Here is a 19,570-nt window from a genome sequence, read left to right as displayed (position 1 = left end):
CAAAACATTGACAAATTCACGTAATCTGGCTATAAACCAAATTCTTTTTGCAGAGTACCGTGGGCTAAAGCTCGACAAACTTATTTTAGCTGTGGAAAGAACAAACAGTCATTAGATGCTGTTGAAAAAGCAGCATTTTTTGTGACATTGGATGACATCGAGCAAGGGTACAGGAAAGAAGATCCAGTGATGTCACTCGATGCATATGCAAAATCCTTAATGCATGGCAGATGTTATGACAGGTACAGTATTGACTGTGGAAAACACCTTCTCTTTTTTAGAATTTCACTAATTCATGTGGCTAATACATATGAATTAGTGACTTACAAGCTGATAAATTTCACAGAGTCACGGAATGGTTTGGGTTGGAAGGGTCCTTCAAAGATCATCTAGTCCACCCCTCGTGCCATGGGCAGGGACATATTTCACTACATCAGATTGCTCAAAGTCCTGTCCAGCCTTTGAACTTTGAACTTTGACTTTGAACACTTCCAATGATGGGGCATTCACAACTTCTCTGGGGAACCTGTTCCAGTGTCACACCACCCTCATTGTAAAAAAAACTTCTCACTTATGACAAATCTAAATCTACCCTCTTTCAGTTTATAACTGTTGTGCCTTGTCCTGTCACTATGGGCCCTGGTAAAAAGTCTTTCTTACAAGCCCTCTTCAAGTATTGAAAGGCTGCAAGAAGATGTCCCACAGCCTTCTCTTCTCCAGACTGAACAAACCCATTTCTTAGCTTTTCTTCATTGGAGAGGCATTCCAGCCTCTGACCATTTTCATGGCCCTCCCCTGGACCTGCTCTAACAGGTCCATGTCTTGTACTGGGAACCCCAGTGCTGGATGCAGTACTCCAGGTGGGGTTTCATAACAGCAGAGTAGAGGGTGAGAATCGCCTCCCCTCGACCTGCTGGCCGTGCTACTTCTTATGCAGCCCAGGATATGATTGGATTTCTGGGCTGCAAGCATATGTTACTGGCTCATGTCCAATTTTTCATCCACCAGTACTTGAAGTGCTTCTCTGCAGGGCTGCTCAATCCATTCATACCCCAGTCTATTGATGCTGGGGATTGCCCTGACCTAGGTGCAGGACCTTGCACTTTGGCCTTGTTGAACTTCATGAGGTTCAAATTTATGTCTCCTTATTTAAATAAACTATTATTAAAAAAAGAAAAGCCAAGAACTAGTGCATTTGCATGTGAATTTTTCAGAGATGAAGTTACAGTATAAAAATGCTTTTGAAATGTACAAAACCATAAGGAAATCTTAATTTCTTTTGTAGGTGGTTTGATAAAGCATTCACTCTTATAGTATTCAAAAATGGCAGAATGGGTCTGAATGCAGAGCACTCTTGGGCAGATGCTCCTATTGTTGGACACCTGTGGGAGGTAGGTGTTTACTACAAAAAGTTAATGCAGAAGATAATGTGATATGGTCTGTGCAATAGTCTGAAGATCAGCAGTTACTTTCAATCCCTTGCATTCATGTTGCTGATGAGTGATTATGGGCCTGTGTCTGCAGTGACTGTAGAATTTAAAAAAAAAAAAAAACTTGCTTAAAAGGTTGCTATCCTTTAAATTAAAGGTCTTTATTCCATTTTAATGAGCATAGATATCTTCACAGAAAAGTGATATAGCTCCCCATCTAATTTGTTTATAATACTCTAAATCAATAGATTCTTGCCTCTTTGATATGGCATTGTATTTTGCGTGTATACATGCTCCTGAAGCACTTAAGCTTTCTTGGGCTATAAAAATCCAACACTTACTTTCAAAATTTAAAGAAATGGTACAGAGTTTAACTTTTTCTCTCAGCTATTGTTTGATGAGTTGCAGATTGATAGGCTGTTTAAATTATCTCTTGTATTTATTTGCAATGATTGGAGCACTTTTTGTCAGGTTTGTTCATCATGAGCTTAGTTTATTACTTGAAATCCTATTTGATTTATTTTCTTTTTGAAGCTTAAACCCATAAACAGTTACATGACTCAGTCACTCAAAACTATTTCATAAACATTAGCTAATTCTGATTTCATTATATATTTGTGCAAATGGGTCTCAGGTCTGACTGGTGCCCCAAATAATTCCCTAATTTTATTATATGAGCATTTCCATGTGTGTAAGAACAAAAAATCCTCATTGCATTCTCTAACCAGGGAATAAAGAAGGCCAAACTGATTTGAGATTGACTTAACAGTGCAGTTTAGATTAGCTCAATGGAAGAGTTACTTTGTTTTCTTTTAATGAATCATGTTATATGCTTGAGTTCATATCTCTGTATTTACTATTAGTTGGTTCATTTTCTGCTAAGAATTAAGACAACTAAAATAAACTAAGTAGGATTTAATTTCCTAAAAAGTTATTTGTTGTTAGCTCTTTATAGATTGTTTTTAGAATAGAATGCATTAAGCTTTATTTCATAGTTGGCATGTTCTGACCACTAAGTGAGAAAATTAAATTAAAAGAAGAGATTAGAAATATATATGTAGAACATGCAATAGATTTTTGTCAAGCTTTTTATTTCCGTATTGAGCAGATTCAAATCTATTGATAATTCTGTTGGGTTTTTTGAGGGGGTGTGGGGGTTTTTTTTGGGTTTTGGTTGTTTGGGTTTTTTTTACATTGAGGATGTTGTTTAAAATCTTGTAAGATTTTTGTCTGTTGTTTGAGTTGTACTGTTCACCTTGGAAACATTCTACTTCCCTACCCAAGAGCTCTAGTGCACATATAAAATAAACTGTGATTTTGAGTGGGATGCAAATCTTTGAATTCTTGCAGGGATATGCACTTACTCTGAAATAAACTGTTTCTTGATGAACAAGTTTTGACAGATAACAAACTTGCAGAAATTCTCTAGAATCTAAATTGAACAAAGGTTGTGAAATCTAAGACTCGTAAGACTAACTTTTTTTTTACTAGTAGTAAGTTTGAGGCAGGTTTTAATTGAAACATTTTGTTTAATTCAGTAGCATCTAACAAAATACACCAATGTAATTGAATAGGTGTTTGTGCATATCTGGTATCCTTCCCACTCAGAACACAAGTAAAAATGCCTTAAAATAAGAGGTAAACCAGAGGGCTTCACTTATAGCTGTTTTCAGTATTTGGAAATGGATTGTATATTGTATTTCACTATGTACTGAAAATGGGTTATATTGATTTCACAATGAAATCCTAATTCCACAGCAATATGTAATGTGTTGCAATTCTGAAGAAGTATCATTCTTTGCAGAATGTAATGACAACTGAGTATCTTGAACTGGGCTATTCAGAAGATGGGCATTGCAAAGGAGATATCAATCAAAATATTCCTATTCCTACCAAACTACAGTGGGAAATTCCAGAAGAAGTAAGTACAGAACAGCTAGTGGTTTGAGGAAGAAGCTCCTCTTTTCCTGAGGAGTCAAAGCATTTAAATAATTACTGATAACCCTATAAATCAGCTTTAAATTCCTTTGAGTCCTGTAAGATGTGTATTTCATGTGTGGATATTACTCAGTTTACTTAAAAAGATATCAGGGGGTTTTAACATCACTCTTTAAAAATTCTGGCCAAGAAACGCCAACTTTTACTAGAAACTTTCTTACTTGGTAACATGTCAAAAATAAGTGGCCAGCTATTTTAAATAGTAACTGTATTAAAATGAAGTTTAAGTTGCTGAGGTTTCATTACTATTGTCACAACAAATGCTCCTGTGTAATAGTTCCTTGAGATTAGCTGTCTTTTTTGTGTTCAAAATTCTGTATACGTGTCTAATAAGGTTTGATTTTTTTTTTTTTTTTTTTTTTTGCCTAAGTTCAAGACAAACTGCCATCACCTATTTGGATTTTAATTTTGAATAAAAAGGTAATGGTTGGTGATATGTTTAATTAAGCACGTATGGCAGATTGGAAGCCACATAGCTATTGCCGTTCTATCTCTGTGGGTCATTCTTTTATGTTCTAGTGATCTGAACAGTCTTAATGCTGGTGGTTTTTTTTAAAGTGTAATTTTTGGACTCTAGATGTATTGGCTTAACACTTTTTTTAATTAGCTTTTTGAGTTTTAATGATGTTCCTGACATGCATAAAGGCAGCATTTCTTATTTATCAATTAAAAATACTTTCACTTTTTCAACAGTTCTCTCAAATGCCATCAAATGCACGCATATGCATATATGTGCATATAGATACTTATTTGTTTGTTTGTTTGGTCTAGTGTCAAGAAGTGATTGAGAGGTCTCTGAGCACTGCCATAGCTCTGGCAGATGATGTGGACTTCCATTCATTTTTCTTTGATGCTTTTGGGAAGGGACTAATAAAGAAAGCAAAAACTAGCCCTGATGCCTTCGTGCAACTTGCCCTGCAGCTTGCTCACTATCGGGTAAGAACAACAGACTGTTTCTGCCTTATAGAATCTCATTAAATTGGGTATAGCACGTTTGTGATTAAAATGTGTGACTGTGTAAAGTACTTTAGAGTAATCTTGCACTGCTTGTGCAAGGTTATTAAAGACATTCAATGGAAATTGGTGCAAATCCTAAACAGATTACTAGCTGGAAATTAATTGTCCAAAGGTTGGCATACTGACACTCATGCAAATTTTTCTCTTCTGCTTACTTGGTCTATCCCTAGGCATTTTGGACTTGAAAGAAGTAGATATAAAACTTCTAGTAGCTGTGGTTATACTCTAAACAATGTTATACTTTTAGTTTGTAGTCACCCTTAATTCAGTAGTCACAGACACTCCCTAGCAGGATTAACAGAAATGCGTGCCTATGTTTTTTCTTCTGCTAGTTCACCTTTTCTATAACATGCTTTCAGAAAATACCAGTGTAGCAACATGCATGTTTTTCATTTTGCTTTCTAGTTGTCACTGTTGAGATACTGTTCTACCTGGCTGCTATCACCACTTACAGTCTTTCTTACCATTGGTTAGGGTAGCTACATGGCAAATAGTTCGATTACCCACCCACCTCTTTTATTTTGAACACCCATCCTCTTAATCTAAAACTGAACAGACTTTCACAATCTCTTCTGATGTATATTTTGGACACGTAGAGTTGCTAACGTGTTAGATAAACTTCTGTCATTTGGCAAATTTTAATCTGTAGATTGTGCACATCTACAGGAAATACGGAAGCCAGACTTCCTGGATTTTGCAGACCATTTTCAGTTCTCACATTCTTGAAAATCCCAACACTGGCATGTGTCTCCATGATATTAAACTTTTAACTGGAAATATTTTTAAGGATGTTACAGTTTTCTCGATTAGTTACCACAGTTGCGTGAATTAGGAAGCCACTGAATTTTCAAATAGGTTTTTGATAGCCTTTAAATCAGCTTCTGTTATAAACTGAAGAAGATTTACTGTAAAATGCAGAGGGTAGTCCTTGCTAGTTTGGTTGTTCTATTAGCATTTATCAAATCCTGCTACTAATCTTATTTTTGCCTTGGTTTTCTTTAGGTAAGACTGCTAATGGTGGGCTACTAAAAACTTAACATCGAGTTTAATTTGTGCAGTGATTCATATCCTGTGTGCTTACCTTGAACTGTTGATTAAGAAAGAGTGGCTGAGTCTGACTAAACCTTTCAATTCTTATTTTTCCCTTTTCAAGGACATGGGAAAATTTTCTTTAACATACGAAGCCTCTATGACACGCTTGTTCAGAGAAGGCAGGACTGAAACTGTTCGTTCGTGTACTGTTGAATCATGTAATTTTGTTCAAACCATGGAAGACCCAACTGAAAGTGTAAGTTCATGGTGTTGTTGCCTTATACAATCCATAAAGCACATGAGTTATCACTAGATATCTGTGTAAGTTCCCAAATAGTTTTTAGGGTGATGCGTTTGGTTTTTTTAGGAAGGAAGAGCAGCATAAGGTAATTGTGCACATTTGCTGTTAACATGGCAGAAAATCAAGGCTATACCAAAAGAGAATGGGAGTAATTTAGCATGTTTGGCTATTTCTTACAGTTCCTGAACTCCAGAAAACTGAGATGACTTGTGAAATTTCTGTGACTTGTAAAACTGAAACATAGATTTGTAAAACAAGTAATCTCATACAAGTTAGGCTTTCCTTTCTGATAGAGAAGCAAATATTATTCACAGGAAATAAGTAGTTGCTCTCATATGTTGATTTCACTGGGTTTTTTAATCTTTCTTGTGATGTTCTGGCTAGCAGACAAAGGAAGCATGGTCTAGGGGAAAACTTCTTGGTTTGGAAAACTTGGACAAAACTGGTTAAAATGTTTGCTGTCAAAATGGAAGGGTGGAGGATGGTTGTCTTGAGGGCTGTCTGTTCTTTAATCCACTGCTAGTCACAGTTTTCACAGATACAGTTGATGAAATATATCATTACATTTGCAGGTTTTGCTAATCTGAAGGGGATTTCCATTTCTTCAATAAAAATTTGACCTGCAAAAGAGGACTTTGTTAAATAGGAATGTACTCAAGGTATTGCATTCAGGCCTGAGTAACAGCTGCATGGGTAGAAGTTCTAATGAAAAAGATGTCTAGGACTATAATAATCAGTAACTGAACACTTATGTAGCACATTCAGTGCTATGCCATTGGGAAAAATTGAGCCCTCGTTTTAGTTATTCTTGCCCTTTATTTTTAGTAGTCTTTTGTCTCTGCACTTGTTTTCTAGTACAGCATTAGTTGGGGTGGTGTGGCCAGTTTTGGACACCCATTTGAGGTATGGATGGATTGGAGAGAGTCTAAAGGAGAGCAAGAAGGATGGTTAGAAACCTCTGAAGAGGATCTCTTAGGAGAGTTTGAACTTAATTATTCTTGCCTACTCTAAAGAAGAGAGAACATTGTGGAAGAGGTAGAGAGCCACATTGTGCTCAAGAGGATAAAAAGGCTGATGCAGAAATGATGGGAACAATCTGTTTTCTGTCCCAAGAAGTAATGGACTTAAATTTCAGAAAGAAACACATTAGGGAAACATTTTCTGCTCATAAGTAGTAAGGAGGGAAATAGTGAGAACCCTGGAACAGATTACTTGGGGAGGTTGTTTTTTCACTTTGAAGATCTTTGAAAGTAAGTTACACAATGGTCCTTCAGGAAAGCATTTTTAGTTGATCAAATCTTAGGGCAGAGAAGTCTAAGCAGATGAAAAGTTGAGGTTCTTTCTAGCCCCATGATTCTATGAATAAATGTTACTGCAAGAAAACAGATGCACAGAGAAAGAGAGAAACTTTTTTCTCCCTCCTCTTTCCGGAAGTTCTTTGTAGGTAAAATCCCCCGTGATTTCTCAGTATGCTGAGCTGTGATCAGACTAGTGCAAGTCTGGAAATCCAGCCATGTCAACATGTCATACATAACTGTATGGCACAGCTACTGTACAACTACCCTGTGTATAGAAAGTAATTTTAGCATAGTCCTAATGTCAGACTTAACTGCAGAGATGTAATTGCAGTTAACATCTGCTTTTTTGTTAAAGGAATAAGGTAGCACCATACATGACAAGATCATATATACAGCAGACTTTTCTGCTTGCCTTTTTTTTATGGTTACTACAAACATGATTCTTTTTCAGACTTATTGATTCATTACTGCCCTTCATCTGGAATGATCAGCTGAAGAGCAGAGGAACCTTGCCTTCATAATGCAATTTTTAGTTTTTATGTGTTATGAAGATTATATTATATGCATTTATATATTATTTTAAAAAGAGTTGTCTGCCTTTAATTCTTGCTCCTACTTTTCTCTGGGTTTTTCCTTAGAATTTTTCCTGGGACTATCCACAAAGCTTTACTCCTGAATACCAGTGGTTAGCATGACTACAACTGATTTATTAGTTTCTCATGCTCGAGGCAAATAGGCTGCTCACTGTGTCCCAAATACGTGGTGTAAAATGCAGTGATGTCAGACATAAAAAGTGACAGGTTGCCATATACTCAGTGTGTTGCATTCCACATTATAAAATCTTAACAGAATGGCTATCTAATTGTTTTGAACAGACACTTTCTTTCAGCCCTTGCAACATCCGTAACATTGTTCACAGAATCACAGAATATCTTGAGTTGGAAGGGATCCATAAGGATCATCAAGTCCAACTCCCTGCTCCTTGCAGGACTACCTAAACCTAAACCGTATGACTAGGAGCATCATCCAGATGCTCCTTGAACTCTGACAGGCTTGGTGCCCTGACCACTTCCCTGGGGACCTGTTCCAGTGACCAACCACCTTCTCAGTGAAGAACCTTTTCCTAATGTCCAGTCTGAACCTCCCATAATGCAGCTTCATTCCGTTTCCTCATGTCCTGTTGCTGGTCACAAGAGAGAGGAGATCAGCACCTCCCCCTCCACTGCCCCTCTTGAGGAAGCTGTAGACTGCAATGAGGTCACCCCTCAGCCTTCTCTTCTCTAAGCTGAACAAACCAAGTGACCTCAGATGCTCCTTATAAGTCTTGCCCTTGAGACCTTTCACCATCTTGGTTGCCCTCCTCCGGACACACTCTAATAGTGTGATGTTCTTATATTGAGGCACCCAAAACCACACACAGTACTCGAGGTGGGGCCACACCAGTGCAGTGTAGAGTGGGACAATCAGCTCCCTCGACCGGCTAGGTGTGCTGCTAGGTGCTAGGATGCACCCCAGGACACAGTTGGCCCTTTTGGCTGCCAGGGCACACTGTTGACTCATATTCAACTTGCCATTGACCCAAACCCCCAGATCTCTTTCTGTGGGGCTGCTCTCCAGCCTCTCATCCACCAGTTTGTACATATAACCAGGATTACCCCATCCCAGGTGCAGAATCTGGCACTTGCTCTTGTTAAATTTCATATGGTTGGTGATTGCCCAGCTCTCTAGTCTATCTAGATCTCTCTGTAAGGCCTCTCTACCCTTAAGGGAGTCCACAGCTCCTCCTAATTTAGTATCATCAGCAAACTTATTTAACGTACATTCAACTCCTGCATCCAGATCCTTTATAAAAACATTAAAGAGCAATGGCCCTAAAATTGAGCCCTGGGGAGCCCCACTGGTGACTGGTTTTCCAGCCTGATGTAACCCTTTGAGCCCGGCCCATCAGCCAGTTGTTCACCCAACATATTATGGACTTGCCTAGCTGTATGCTGGACACTTTGTCCAGAAGGATACTGTGAGAGACAGTTATCAAAAGCTTTGCTAAAATCCCAAAAACCCCACATCTACTGGCTTCCCTTGGTCAACTAGATGGCTGACCTTGTCATAAAGGAAACTAAGTTAGTTAAACAGCACTTTCCCCTCATGAACCCATGTTGGCTGTGACCAATGACTATATTCATTCTCCATGATTTTTACCAGGCACTGAATTGAGACTGACAGGCCTGTAATTACCAGGGCCTTCCTTCTTACCCTTCTTGAAAATTGGGACAACATTTGCCAGCTTCCAGTTGGCTGGGACCTCTCCACATTCCCAAGATCATTGAAAAATAATGGAGAGAGGTCCCATGGTAACATCGGCCAGCTCTTTTAGTACCCTGGGATGAATCCCACCAGGCCTCATAGACTTATGTGCCCCCGGCTGGAGCAGCAAGTCTCAACCAAGTTCAGAGTCGTCTGGGAGTTTATCATCCCCCCAGTCAGTCTTCCAACACAGGACTCCAGGGGTCCCAGGGCCATTCATCAGTGTTAAAGACAGAAGCGAAGAAGGCATTAAACATCTTTGTTTTTTCTACATCCCATTTGTGAGGAGCCCTTTTTGCTGTCCTTCACAGTACTGGCCAGCTTGAACTCTAATCAAGCTTTGGCCACACAAATTTTCTTCCTACAGCAGCAAACAGCATCTCTGTAGTCCTCCCATGTTGCCTGTCCTTGCTTCCAATGTCCATACCCTTTTCTTTTCCACCTAAGTTCTAGAAGAACTGCTCAGCCAAGTCAGCCTTCTACCCTGCTTACTTGACTTCTGACACTTCGGAATTGCATGCTCTTGAGCTCTTAAGAGAAGGCTTTTTAAAAATGACCAGCATTCATGGACCCCAATAACTTCAGTGTTGTCAGTTTGCCTTCTAAAATGGCTGTTGCAGTTCCAGCTTTTCTTAAATCATGCTGAGATTTGCTCTTCTGTAACTTTTTAAGACCAGTGTCTCCAGTAACTAAATATACAAAGATGTAGTGAACTTGAGTTGTAATCATGTTTGATTCTGGGGTTAGATCACACTTAAAATACAAATTTGTTTTCATTATATGCCATTTACAGCAGGTAATAGTTGACAGTTGCTAATACCTGAAATTGAATACCTGAGGTTGAAAAGCCAGAGGATGCTATTATTTGGTATTAGTTGCATGCATTGTCTTGTACTTGACCCTTAAGTGCTCTAGCCTTGAAAGCCATTGCTGTAACTTAGTTTCTGCACCTCCATCCACAAACCAGTTCACTTAACTGATTTTTCTTTGTCTTTTTTTCATTGTTAGAATGAAAACAAGCTTAAGTCCTTTCGGCTTGCTGCTGCCAAACATCAGCACTTATATCGTCTCGCCATGACTGGTGCTGGTGTTGACCGCCATCTGTTCTGCCTTTATGTCGTGTCCAAGTACCTTGCTGTAGATTCTCCTTTCCTTAAGGAAGTAAGTGACTTTTATCGATAACTAGTAACGACAGTAAATAATCCTTTGTTTACTTAGTGTTTTGTGATATCTGCTTACATACTTGTAGAACTCTGGTTTTCCTTAGAAAAATGGTAAGAGTTTAGCTAGCATTGGTTAACATCTGCTGGTAGATTACAAGTTAGTTTAATTTTGCTTTATGTATACATTTATTAATAGTCTTATAGTAATACTTTCTGTGATACATGTTATTAAAGATTGCAAGAAAGATGTAGTCAATATTACAAAAAAAGTATTGGTTGCTTGTGGTTTTTACATATGTTCAAGGCAGCATAACAGGCTGTGTGTTTTCTCTCAAGAATGTTCTTTTGGAACTGTGACAAAATCACTTTATTTTAGTTACTGTGAGTTAAAGGAGCTGTATATTGTGATTTTTTATTTTTTTTTTTTTTTTAATGTGCAGCATTAATGTCACTGTTTGTTACCGTGACAAATGCTTTATTACTTAAACTAGATTTTATGGTTGGGTTTTATAAAAGTAATTATATTGCACTTGTTCATGTTTTCTGATTAGTAAAAAATGTGTTCTAGCTTGCCTCCAAATTAAGCTACTCACATTTGTCTGCTTGCCTTCCTAAATGTGAGTAGTGGCTAAGTCAAGAATAAAACAACTTTCTACAGCTTCTGCAGACTCTCAAAATACAAGTGTATTGTTAGAGATTTTACAAGCTGCTGACTTGCTGTAGTATCTTACAGGGATTTGAATATGATTAACAACCATAATGATCTGGTTGTTAACAAGACCTGTTATTCAGAATTCACCAGGCTATAGACCAGATTTAATCTGTTTTGAAATAGCATTTCTGTTGAAAGAAGTTTTATTCTCTTTGAGGAATTGACATCACAGCCTCATATGTTAGTGGTTTGCATATCAGGACAAGTTTAGCTGTTTCTTTCAGCCTTCTTAGTTGTTCATTCCATTGAAATGGGAACTGGAGTTATCCTTAAGTTAGAAGGCACTCAATAAAGTAATATTATCTTGATTAGCTTTTAAGAAAGTTGCATGTTCTTAAACACTGTGTTATACTTGTTTGCATCTCTGTCATATCTAATAAAGGTTTTGTCAGAGCCTTGGAGGCTGTCAACGAGTCAGACACCACAGCAACACATTGATCTAAAGAAGAACCCTGAGATGTTATCCTGTGGTGGAGGATTTGGACCGGTATGTTTGCTAAATACGAGTACCCCTTTTGAAATAGTGTATTTTGAATATGCCAGTCTAAAAATTTCAGATCTGTAATACCTTAATGTTGCACATCAAAGGTGCAACACGTGCTTTTAAATACACTGTTTAATGCTTTCCCATGATATGGATGTGCTCAGAAAAATCTGCACCTTTTTCTTGTATCCCACTACAAGAATGGATTATTCTTAAGGAAATACCAGTTATCAAATGCGGCACAGGGCTCCATGGCAGAGAGATTTTTATCATGTTACCTACGCCCAGAGCTTCTGTACATCAGGCTATTATTAGAGTGACAAATGCCTTATTATTTAAACTAGATTTTAAGGTTGGGATTTGTAAAAGTAATTATACTTGACTTGTTCTTTATATTTCCTGATTAATTAAAAAATATGTTCATGCAACTCACATTGTTCTGCTTGCCCTCCTAAGTGTGAATGGTGGCTAAGACAAAATAAAACCACATTCTACAGCTTCTCTAGACTTTCAAGATACAAGTGTATTGTTAGAGATTTTACGAGCTTCTGACTTGCTGTAGTATTTTATCGGGTTTTGAATATGGCCATTGATGATGATGATGTTGTTAACAAGATCTGTTAAGCAGACTGTGTGGGGCTGTAGACTAGATTAATCTGTTTTCAAAAAGCATTTCTATTGAAAGAACAATGAGAGGGATCATAGGACTGCTCTTTGCCACACAGAAATTAGGATGACAAGTATGGTGTATTTTGGCTGGTTTGTCATGCTGGAAGTTGGTTTTTTTTGTTGTTGTTTTTTTTTCTTTATTTATTCATGCGTCTGATACTGCAATTTAAACTCATTCCAACTTCAAGAACTACTGAAAGTTGTATCAAGTAAGACTAGCTATTGCAATGCTGCTCGTTCATGAGAAACTGGCTTGCTCCAGCAGATTATAAAGTCAGTATTTAGAATCCCCAAAAAGGTGTAGTCTGACAATAAAGTAGGTTTTTGGCTGCAGGAATTTGTAACACTTTTTTTCCTTTTATTTTTGCTAATGCTACATTAACTGCTCCCTTCTTACTACTTCTTCATTCCTTCAATTTCCTTCCTTCAGTTGCCTGCCTTTCCAAATAACCCTGCTTATATTTCCCTTCGTCATTTCTTGTATCCTTAAAAAAACTGTGCTTTGATTTGCTGAAGTTGCCCAGAGATTCAGTACATCAGGCTTTGTGTGTGTGTGGTGTTTGTTGGTTTTGGGGTGGTTTTTTTGTTGTTTTTTTTTTTTTTTTTTAAGTGTTCTGTAGAATATAGCCCTGTAGAGAATGGAGAGGAGACTATCAGGCTGCTTAGCAGCAGTGGGCAGCTTGAAGAGCTTGAAGGTTGTGATCCTTTGAGTTAGGAAAGAGAGGAAGGAGGGTGGCAGCAGAATAGTCTGTGTTTACTAGGTATACTTTAAATATAACATCAGACTGAAACTTAGGACAGTTAATGCTGCTAATGTTGAAATCGGACCAGAACTCTGCTCATGATACGGGTGTTCAGAATCATATCATTCCTGTAGAGTTGCATGACTTTGCCTTTGGGCAAGTTTTCATAATACAAGGCTTGTATACTCCATATTTATATACTGTATTTGTTTACATCTGCAGAATGATCCCATAAAACAGGATGTTTAGGTATACAACTGAACTATTTTATTCCTTTCTACTTAAGGACTGAAGCTATGTAGCTGCTTAGGACCAGACAAGTATTCTATATCAAAATACTAAAGCTGGGAAATATTGCAGACATATATTCATAAAATGTTAATTCCATGCACTTCAGATGAGACTAGAACTGATTCCTTAAGTGGAATCACTCTTCAGAAATGATGCATTAAAATGTGGAAGCTTAATTTTTGCTTCTGGAGAAACTGCAACTGATTTTAAAAACTGCACAGTAAGAATTGTGTAATTATGTATAAGATAATTTAGGAATGGAAGGAAAAAGAAAAAGGTTGACTTGTTTTTCTCTTCTTTCTTCTCCTAGGTGGCTGATGATGGTTATGGTGTTTCTTACATTATCTTGGGTGAAAATTCCATCCATTTCCATGTCTCCAGCAAAATATCTTGTTCTGAGACGGTAAGGGTCAGTCTTTTCTTATGGTTTAATAAATCTGTTCTGATGTCTGCGTATAAAGCTGTTCTACTCGTTGTCTAAAAAAATTTAGTAGGACTTCCAACATACAGTTATAACGTGTTTTTTCTTTCTCAACATATGCTGTTTTATTGAGGTGGGTTTTTTTTGTCTCCATTTCTCCAATTTAATAGCTTTATGAACCAGGGAAACAATATTCTATTTCACTTATGCTTTCAAGCATAAAGAAAGCATGTGGCCCAAGGTCATCTTTACACATGTGTAGTTCCCTGGAACTCATGTAAAATGACTCATATATGTCCCATAAATAGTAAGATTAGTGTCTCCTGTTTTTTGTTATTACAGTTTTGCTTTGATTGGTCTCTGGCTGCAGTTGTAAAGGCAGATAAAATGTGTGCTCCCTATTCTTTAAATCTTCTTGGTTTACATAATACTGAAAGAAGCTGGCCCATAAGTTGTAATCTGTGCTTGAGAAACACAATTAATAAAAAATTTATTAGAGTAACACCCGTTATTTGAATGTAGTAGATGTCATCTATTCCATACCCTGCTGTTGCAGAGGCCTGCTTTTGAGTGAGCTTCAATTCATCCTTCCCCTTTAGATTTTTGACTTTAATAAACATGCTGAGTTTGTTCAGGATTACATAGCTGAACTAGTTTTCCTCTTTTGACCTTAACTTGTCTGAGACATATTGGTGCCTCTGGTTAAACATTAAAGATTAGGAAATACAACTTTGTTTTTTCATACTTCAAATAGTTCTTCAGATGCCTGATAGCTTGTACTTTAAATTTCCCTGTATTTTTTACTTATTAGTCAAGTCAAAGGTCCATACAGAAAAGGCAGCGTTTCATGTGCGTGGCCTTGATATTAGTAGGGTCTTTGCAGTAGGTCCCGTAATGTAGCTAATAATTTATATTTGTAATCTTAATTTCTTCCTTGTACCATTCATCTGACACTTAGAATAAACAGAACAAGTTCATAGTTTGTTTACACTTAGATAATTATTTTCATTTTGAGTACTTAAGTAATTTTTCACTGGCAAATGATTCAGGATTCTGATAGGAACTCAAATACAAAATGTTTTACTGCTCCTTCAGTACTTCTAGGTCATTAGTCATACACTTTCTGAACATTCTTTTGTTTTCTAAAAATTAGCTTTTGCAAAATCTTGTATAAAAAACAAAACACAACTATTTTAAAGTACCAGAAAGCTCTAGCTGCATCTGATTTCAAAAGGAGATGATGTCAGTTCTGTCCATAGGAAAGTAAATGCAAAATGAAGAACTCAGTAATACCATAAACCTGGATTAATTTGTATACCATTAACATTTTTGTGGTCTAAATTCCCCATTTTATGGTAAAATACAAGCCCTAATTCTGTAAGCTCCAAAATTATGACATCTTAAAAGATGCCTTCTTTTGCCTAAAAGATAACGGTTGACTGACAGTACAAGTCTTTGGTTTTGTTTTTTGTTTGTTTTTAAAGGATTCTCATCGTTTTGGAAAAAACATCCAAAAAGCAATGGTTGACATCATGGGTTTATTTACCCATAGTAAAAACTGTACCAAGTGATTTGCCTTATTGGTGCCAAGCAAGCTCCTGTTGTTGGGATAAGAACTCTTCTGAACAGTGAATGAGAGCAAGGTTTGTCAAACAGTAGCTGGTGAAGAAACTGAGTCAACGTCATCTTGATCACCTATGAAAACCTTAGCACTGTATCGAATGTTTCTTTTTTTTTTTTTTCAGTAGTTTGGAAGAGTTTATTTCCACAAAGGATGACTTTTGAAATCTTGTATGTTTCTAGGGATGAAGTATAGTATCATTGCATGAAGTCATGTATATTCTAACTCCTGCAGTTTTCTCTTAATTTGTATACACTTGCTCTTTTTTTACTTAAAATTAGTCTACTTGTATTCCAGAATCAAAAGGATAAAACACACCATCTTAAACTCAAATACTAGTAAAAGTTCCATTTGCTATGTATTAATAGCAGAATGTTCTTCAATGTATCTGCTGCTTTATGTCAGTGAATGATGAAACTTGTGGCTGTTTACCTTCATTGTTTTCTTGGGCTTTTCTTAAAGGTAATTTCTGTAAAGCATAAAAAAAATTCCCTGATATAACCCACTGTGACATACCAAGTTGGAGAAATTTTTTTTTTTATTTTTGGGGGGGGGAAAGAAAAGGCAAAACATTGAGTAGTGTTACATTGGGTAGTAAAATGTGTCACTTAATTAGCAGATATCACATTTTTCTTATTACTTAAAGCATGTTTGGCACATTGTTCATTTTATTTCTGTATAAATAAATGGACCTGTGTGCTTGTTCATGCAAGTGCCTTAGAAAAAAAAAGATCCAAAACTGAGGAAGAAAAGCTTATGCTGGAAGTTGGTTTTACATTGTCTTAGTGGTGAAGGAGGTGAAGTAGTAGTAATGCAGATCTAGTCTTCGAATTACAAGTTAGGTTGATGTGGCGTAAGTAGACTTGAATATGTTGCCATATGGTGCAGTTGGGTTTAAAGCTCTAATGAAATGCTCCCATCTTAAATGGCAAACTTTGTTTCAGAGCTAGAGATACTCATGTGTTTATTTTGGTGAATGGTATTGGTGGTCATTTGAGATAAGAGTTTCTGGGAATGCCAGTTTAGTCAAATCCAACCTGTTGGAAGGACCACTACTACATTGCCAACCATCTGTATGAGAAGGGCAAACTACTAAAGCTGTGGAAAATAGCTCCAGAATTGGAAAATCCTGGCCTTCTCAAACCCCTCCTGGGAGATGCTCTTGGTCAAGCACAGTTTCTGAAGGATACAAGGAGGGAGGGGAAAGCTATTTCACTCAAAAAGGAGCATAATATTTCCAAGTGCAGAAATAAAATGGCCTCTACAAAATGGAGTAACTGTGTGTGTGATGCTTCTCTTCCCCAGGCTTTATAGGTGTGGTTACTTTTTACATCCTGCAGTGCAGTAAAGTGTACCTGTTAGTGCAACATTTTTTTTTTTTTAATGTAAGGTACACGGAGTTTACTAATACAGTGAATGCTGCTCCAGAGCTATGCTGATTTTAAAAGGCCTTTGGGGTTGATATGTAACTTCTCATTAGACTTTGAATGTTTTCTGACCAGTATTTCTAACTTTCTATGCCTCTTCATTTTCACTCTGATCTAGCTATAAAAACACCTGTATATGTATGTTTGAGGTGGGAAATCTCAAAGATCCCAGATGCATGCTTACATAAATGTAGGAACCCTCACAGGAATTGGCCAAAGACACTCATGATTTGATTAGGTACAGTGTGTGGGAAAGGACACTGGCAGGCCTGGAATTTATCAAACTACTGCAACAATTGTATAATGATCTGTTCTTTTGGACCTGCAGAAATAATGCACTGCTTGTTTATTTTTTTTATTGACCAATCTATGCTTAAATTAACAGTTAGACATATTAGCTTGTATGATTTTCTTTAAAAAAAAAAATTTAGATTTGACTCTCAGGTTTTAAATATTTCAAGTCTAATTGTAGTTAGTGCAGTTATCAATGCAATTTTACATTCTTAGAGAGTAAGTATAATTGGCACAGAAAACTTTTTTATTGTAAATGTTTTAAACATTTTGTGCTGTTAAATGTTTTGGGGGTTTTTTTGTTTGTTTTTTGGTTTTTTTTTTTTTTTAATTTGGGATAGATCATAATTCCTAAAAAGATAAGATTTTTATTTCATTTTCTTTAAAATGTCAACAGCATGTAAATAAAATATGCTTTTTGGATGTAAATCTTAAAAATCCACAGTGAATGTAGGTTATTAATAAATAATTAATTTAAATCTTGATGTTCAATATTGTGTACATACAGTAAAACTGCTTGCTTTTTTGCTCAAAAGCCATAGGAATGTAACTGAAATTACCTAAATTTGAATGAACCTTCTAGTACAGTGTACTTTATAATAAAAATGTTCATATTCCAGATAAACTATCAATTTGTTATTAAAACCTTGAATCACTTATTCTCAAGTAGTGATTTAAGAGCTAAAGTTAGGGTTGAGTAGGTGCTAAAAGTCAGGTTGGATGACAATTAAATTGACCTGTTTATTAAATAGCAGTGTGGAACTGGTGGAATACCTCGAATGTGCTTTTTCCAAATTTATTTCAGCTATTTCATGCCAGAAATTAGGAGAGCATTAAGTGCATTTAGAGGCTACTGTTGTCAAGGATTAACACCATTCCAAACTAAATATTCTTTTAAGGGTTGCGTCTTTTGAGGGACTAAGGAAGCGTTTGCCTGACCTTGAGAATCACGGTTCTAATTCAGCCTTTGTACCAATTGTTTTCTCATGTAAAATATATTAATTTAAGTTAGGATTTTTTTATCTTGTTCAATTACTCTGCATCTATGGTTGGTTATTTACATCCAACGCTTTGTCTCTATTTTCTACCCTCTTCTGTGACTTCAAAAAATAAAATAAAATTTCACAATTATCACTACTTAGTACAATGTTTAATATCTTTTGTATCTTCTTCCCAGCTCCCTTGCTGCTGTTTCTGGACTTCTGAAATCATTGCTATTAAATCCAGTTAGGAATGGTAGTAGCAGACTATTCGGTTTATTTTAGCAGTGATTTGTACATGTCTTGCTAGTTAATAGGGAATGTGTTAATGAACAATTTTTCTTTTTCAGGTTCAGTAGAAAGAAGAAACAACATAGGTCTTACTTTAGATGAGCTTTTTTCTGAGACTCAAATAACTGCTGGAATGTTTCTGTGAAACTGTCTGCAAGCTAGTGGATAGCACTGGTTTGATCTTTACAGTGAATAATCCATAGAATATGAACGGTATGGCAGTGGTGAATTAGTTCAGGCACAGAAAGTTAACATTATTAAAATGTTACTTGCTTTATCTGAAGATTCCCAGTACCTGAAAAATCCTTTGAAATTGCATTAAAACTGGGGGCTACTTTGAGACAGTTGAAGAGGATTTTTTTTACCCTTTAAAGGTCATGTTTTTTGAATTGTTGTTTAATAACAAAAACAGCCACCAAACAACAACAAAAAACCCACACAAAATGCACCAAATAGTTTTGTGTGATACACCATTTTCACAGTCATTTAGCTTGCTGCTTTTCTGGATGCTTTTAGCAGCCTTTGCTACATGAAAGAACACAGTGATTTCAATTTCACACTTAATCTCTTAGATGCTGTTAGTTCCTGGTTGTATTTCAAACCTCTCCCACCAAGGCTGGATACTGAAGTTGTAAATTAATATATTCAATCTGAAGAGAAATGCTGTATGGAAACTTTCTAGCCACAGAAAATACTGATTTATTTTGGTTTTTTTTTCCCTCTTCCCTTTGCCTGTTTTTAAGGGTGGCAAGTATAAGATTCATCTTATACTCAGAAAATGTTGCTGTAGTTGTACATGATGCATGGGATTAATCAGCTCTGGTTGAGATTAATGAACTCCTGTTCGAAAGTACTAGAATGAAAAACTTAGCTGTTAGATGAAACCTTTGAGAGGGGAGGAGAAAGCATGGGGTTTCTTTGTTTTGTTTTGTTCTGTTTTTCTCTGACTCTCATGGCTGCAGACCTGGGGCTAGCGGGGTGGAAGTCTGTAACAAAAAGCATAAGAAAAAATTGATTCCAGTTTCTTTTTGGATTAATTGTATGGCGCCTTATGATGAAAGGTAGCTTGAAATTGTTTTGGGTGTTCTTAGTTGCTG

The 19,570-nt window shown here is 36.6% G+C and overlaps 1 protein-coding gene across 12 annotated transcripts in view; it reads left to right on the top strand.

The window, feature by feature from the left end:
- CPT1A (carnitine palmitoyltransferase 1A) overlaps positions 1-18,339 on the top strand; it is a 46,438-nt gene extending 28,099 nt beyond the window's left edge. For all 12 annotated transcript variants that reach the window (XM_087745930.1, XM_087745932.1, XM_087745922.1 and 9 more), the window contains 9 exons: positions 54-242; positions 1,286-1,391; positions 3,235-3,351; positions 4,200-4,364; positions 5,599-5,733; positions 10,389-10,541; positions 11,638-11,742; positions 13,753-13,845; positions 15,348-18,339. In XM_087745930.1, the coding sequence (XP_087602056.1) occupies positions 54-242; positions 1,286-1,391; positions 3,235-3,351; positions 4,200-4,364; positions 5,599-5,733; positions 10,389-10,541; positions 11,638-11,742; positions 13,753-13,845; positions 15,348-15,434 (1,150 nt within the window). In that variant the 3' untranslated portion in view covers positions 15,435-18,339. The remainder of the gene's footprint in view (positions 1-53; positions 243-1,285; positions 1,392-3,234; positions 3,352-4,199; positions 4,365-5,598; positions 5,734-10,388; positions 10,542-11,637; positions 11,743-13,752; positions 13,846-15,347) is intronic.
- Positions 18,340-19,570: the final 1,231 nt, after the last annotated feature.

The sequence above is a fragment of the Nipponia nippon genome, unplaced genomic scaffold (genome assembly GCF_047370975.1).
Source record: "Nipponia nippon isolate SJK-2023a ecotype South Korea unplaced genomic scaffold, ASM4737097v1 scaffold_10, whole genome shotgun sequence".
Taxonomy (NCBI): domain Eukaryota; kingdom Metazoa; phylum Chordata; class Aves; order Pelecaniformes; family Threskiornithidae; genus Nipponia; species Nipponia nippon.
The sequence above is the reverse complement of the archived record's forward strand: the minus strand, read 5'-3'. Positions and strand labels throughout refer to the sequence as shown.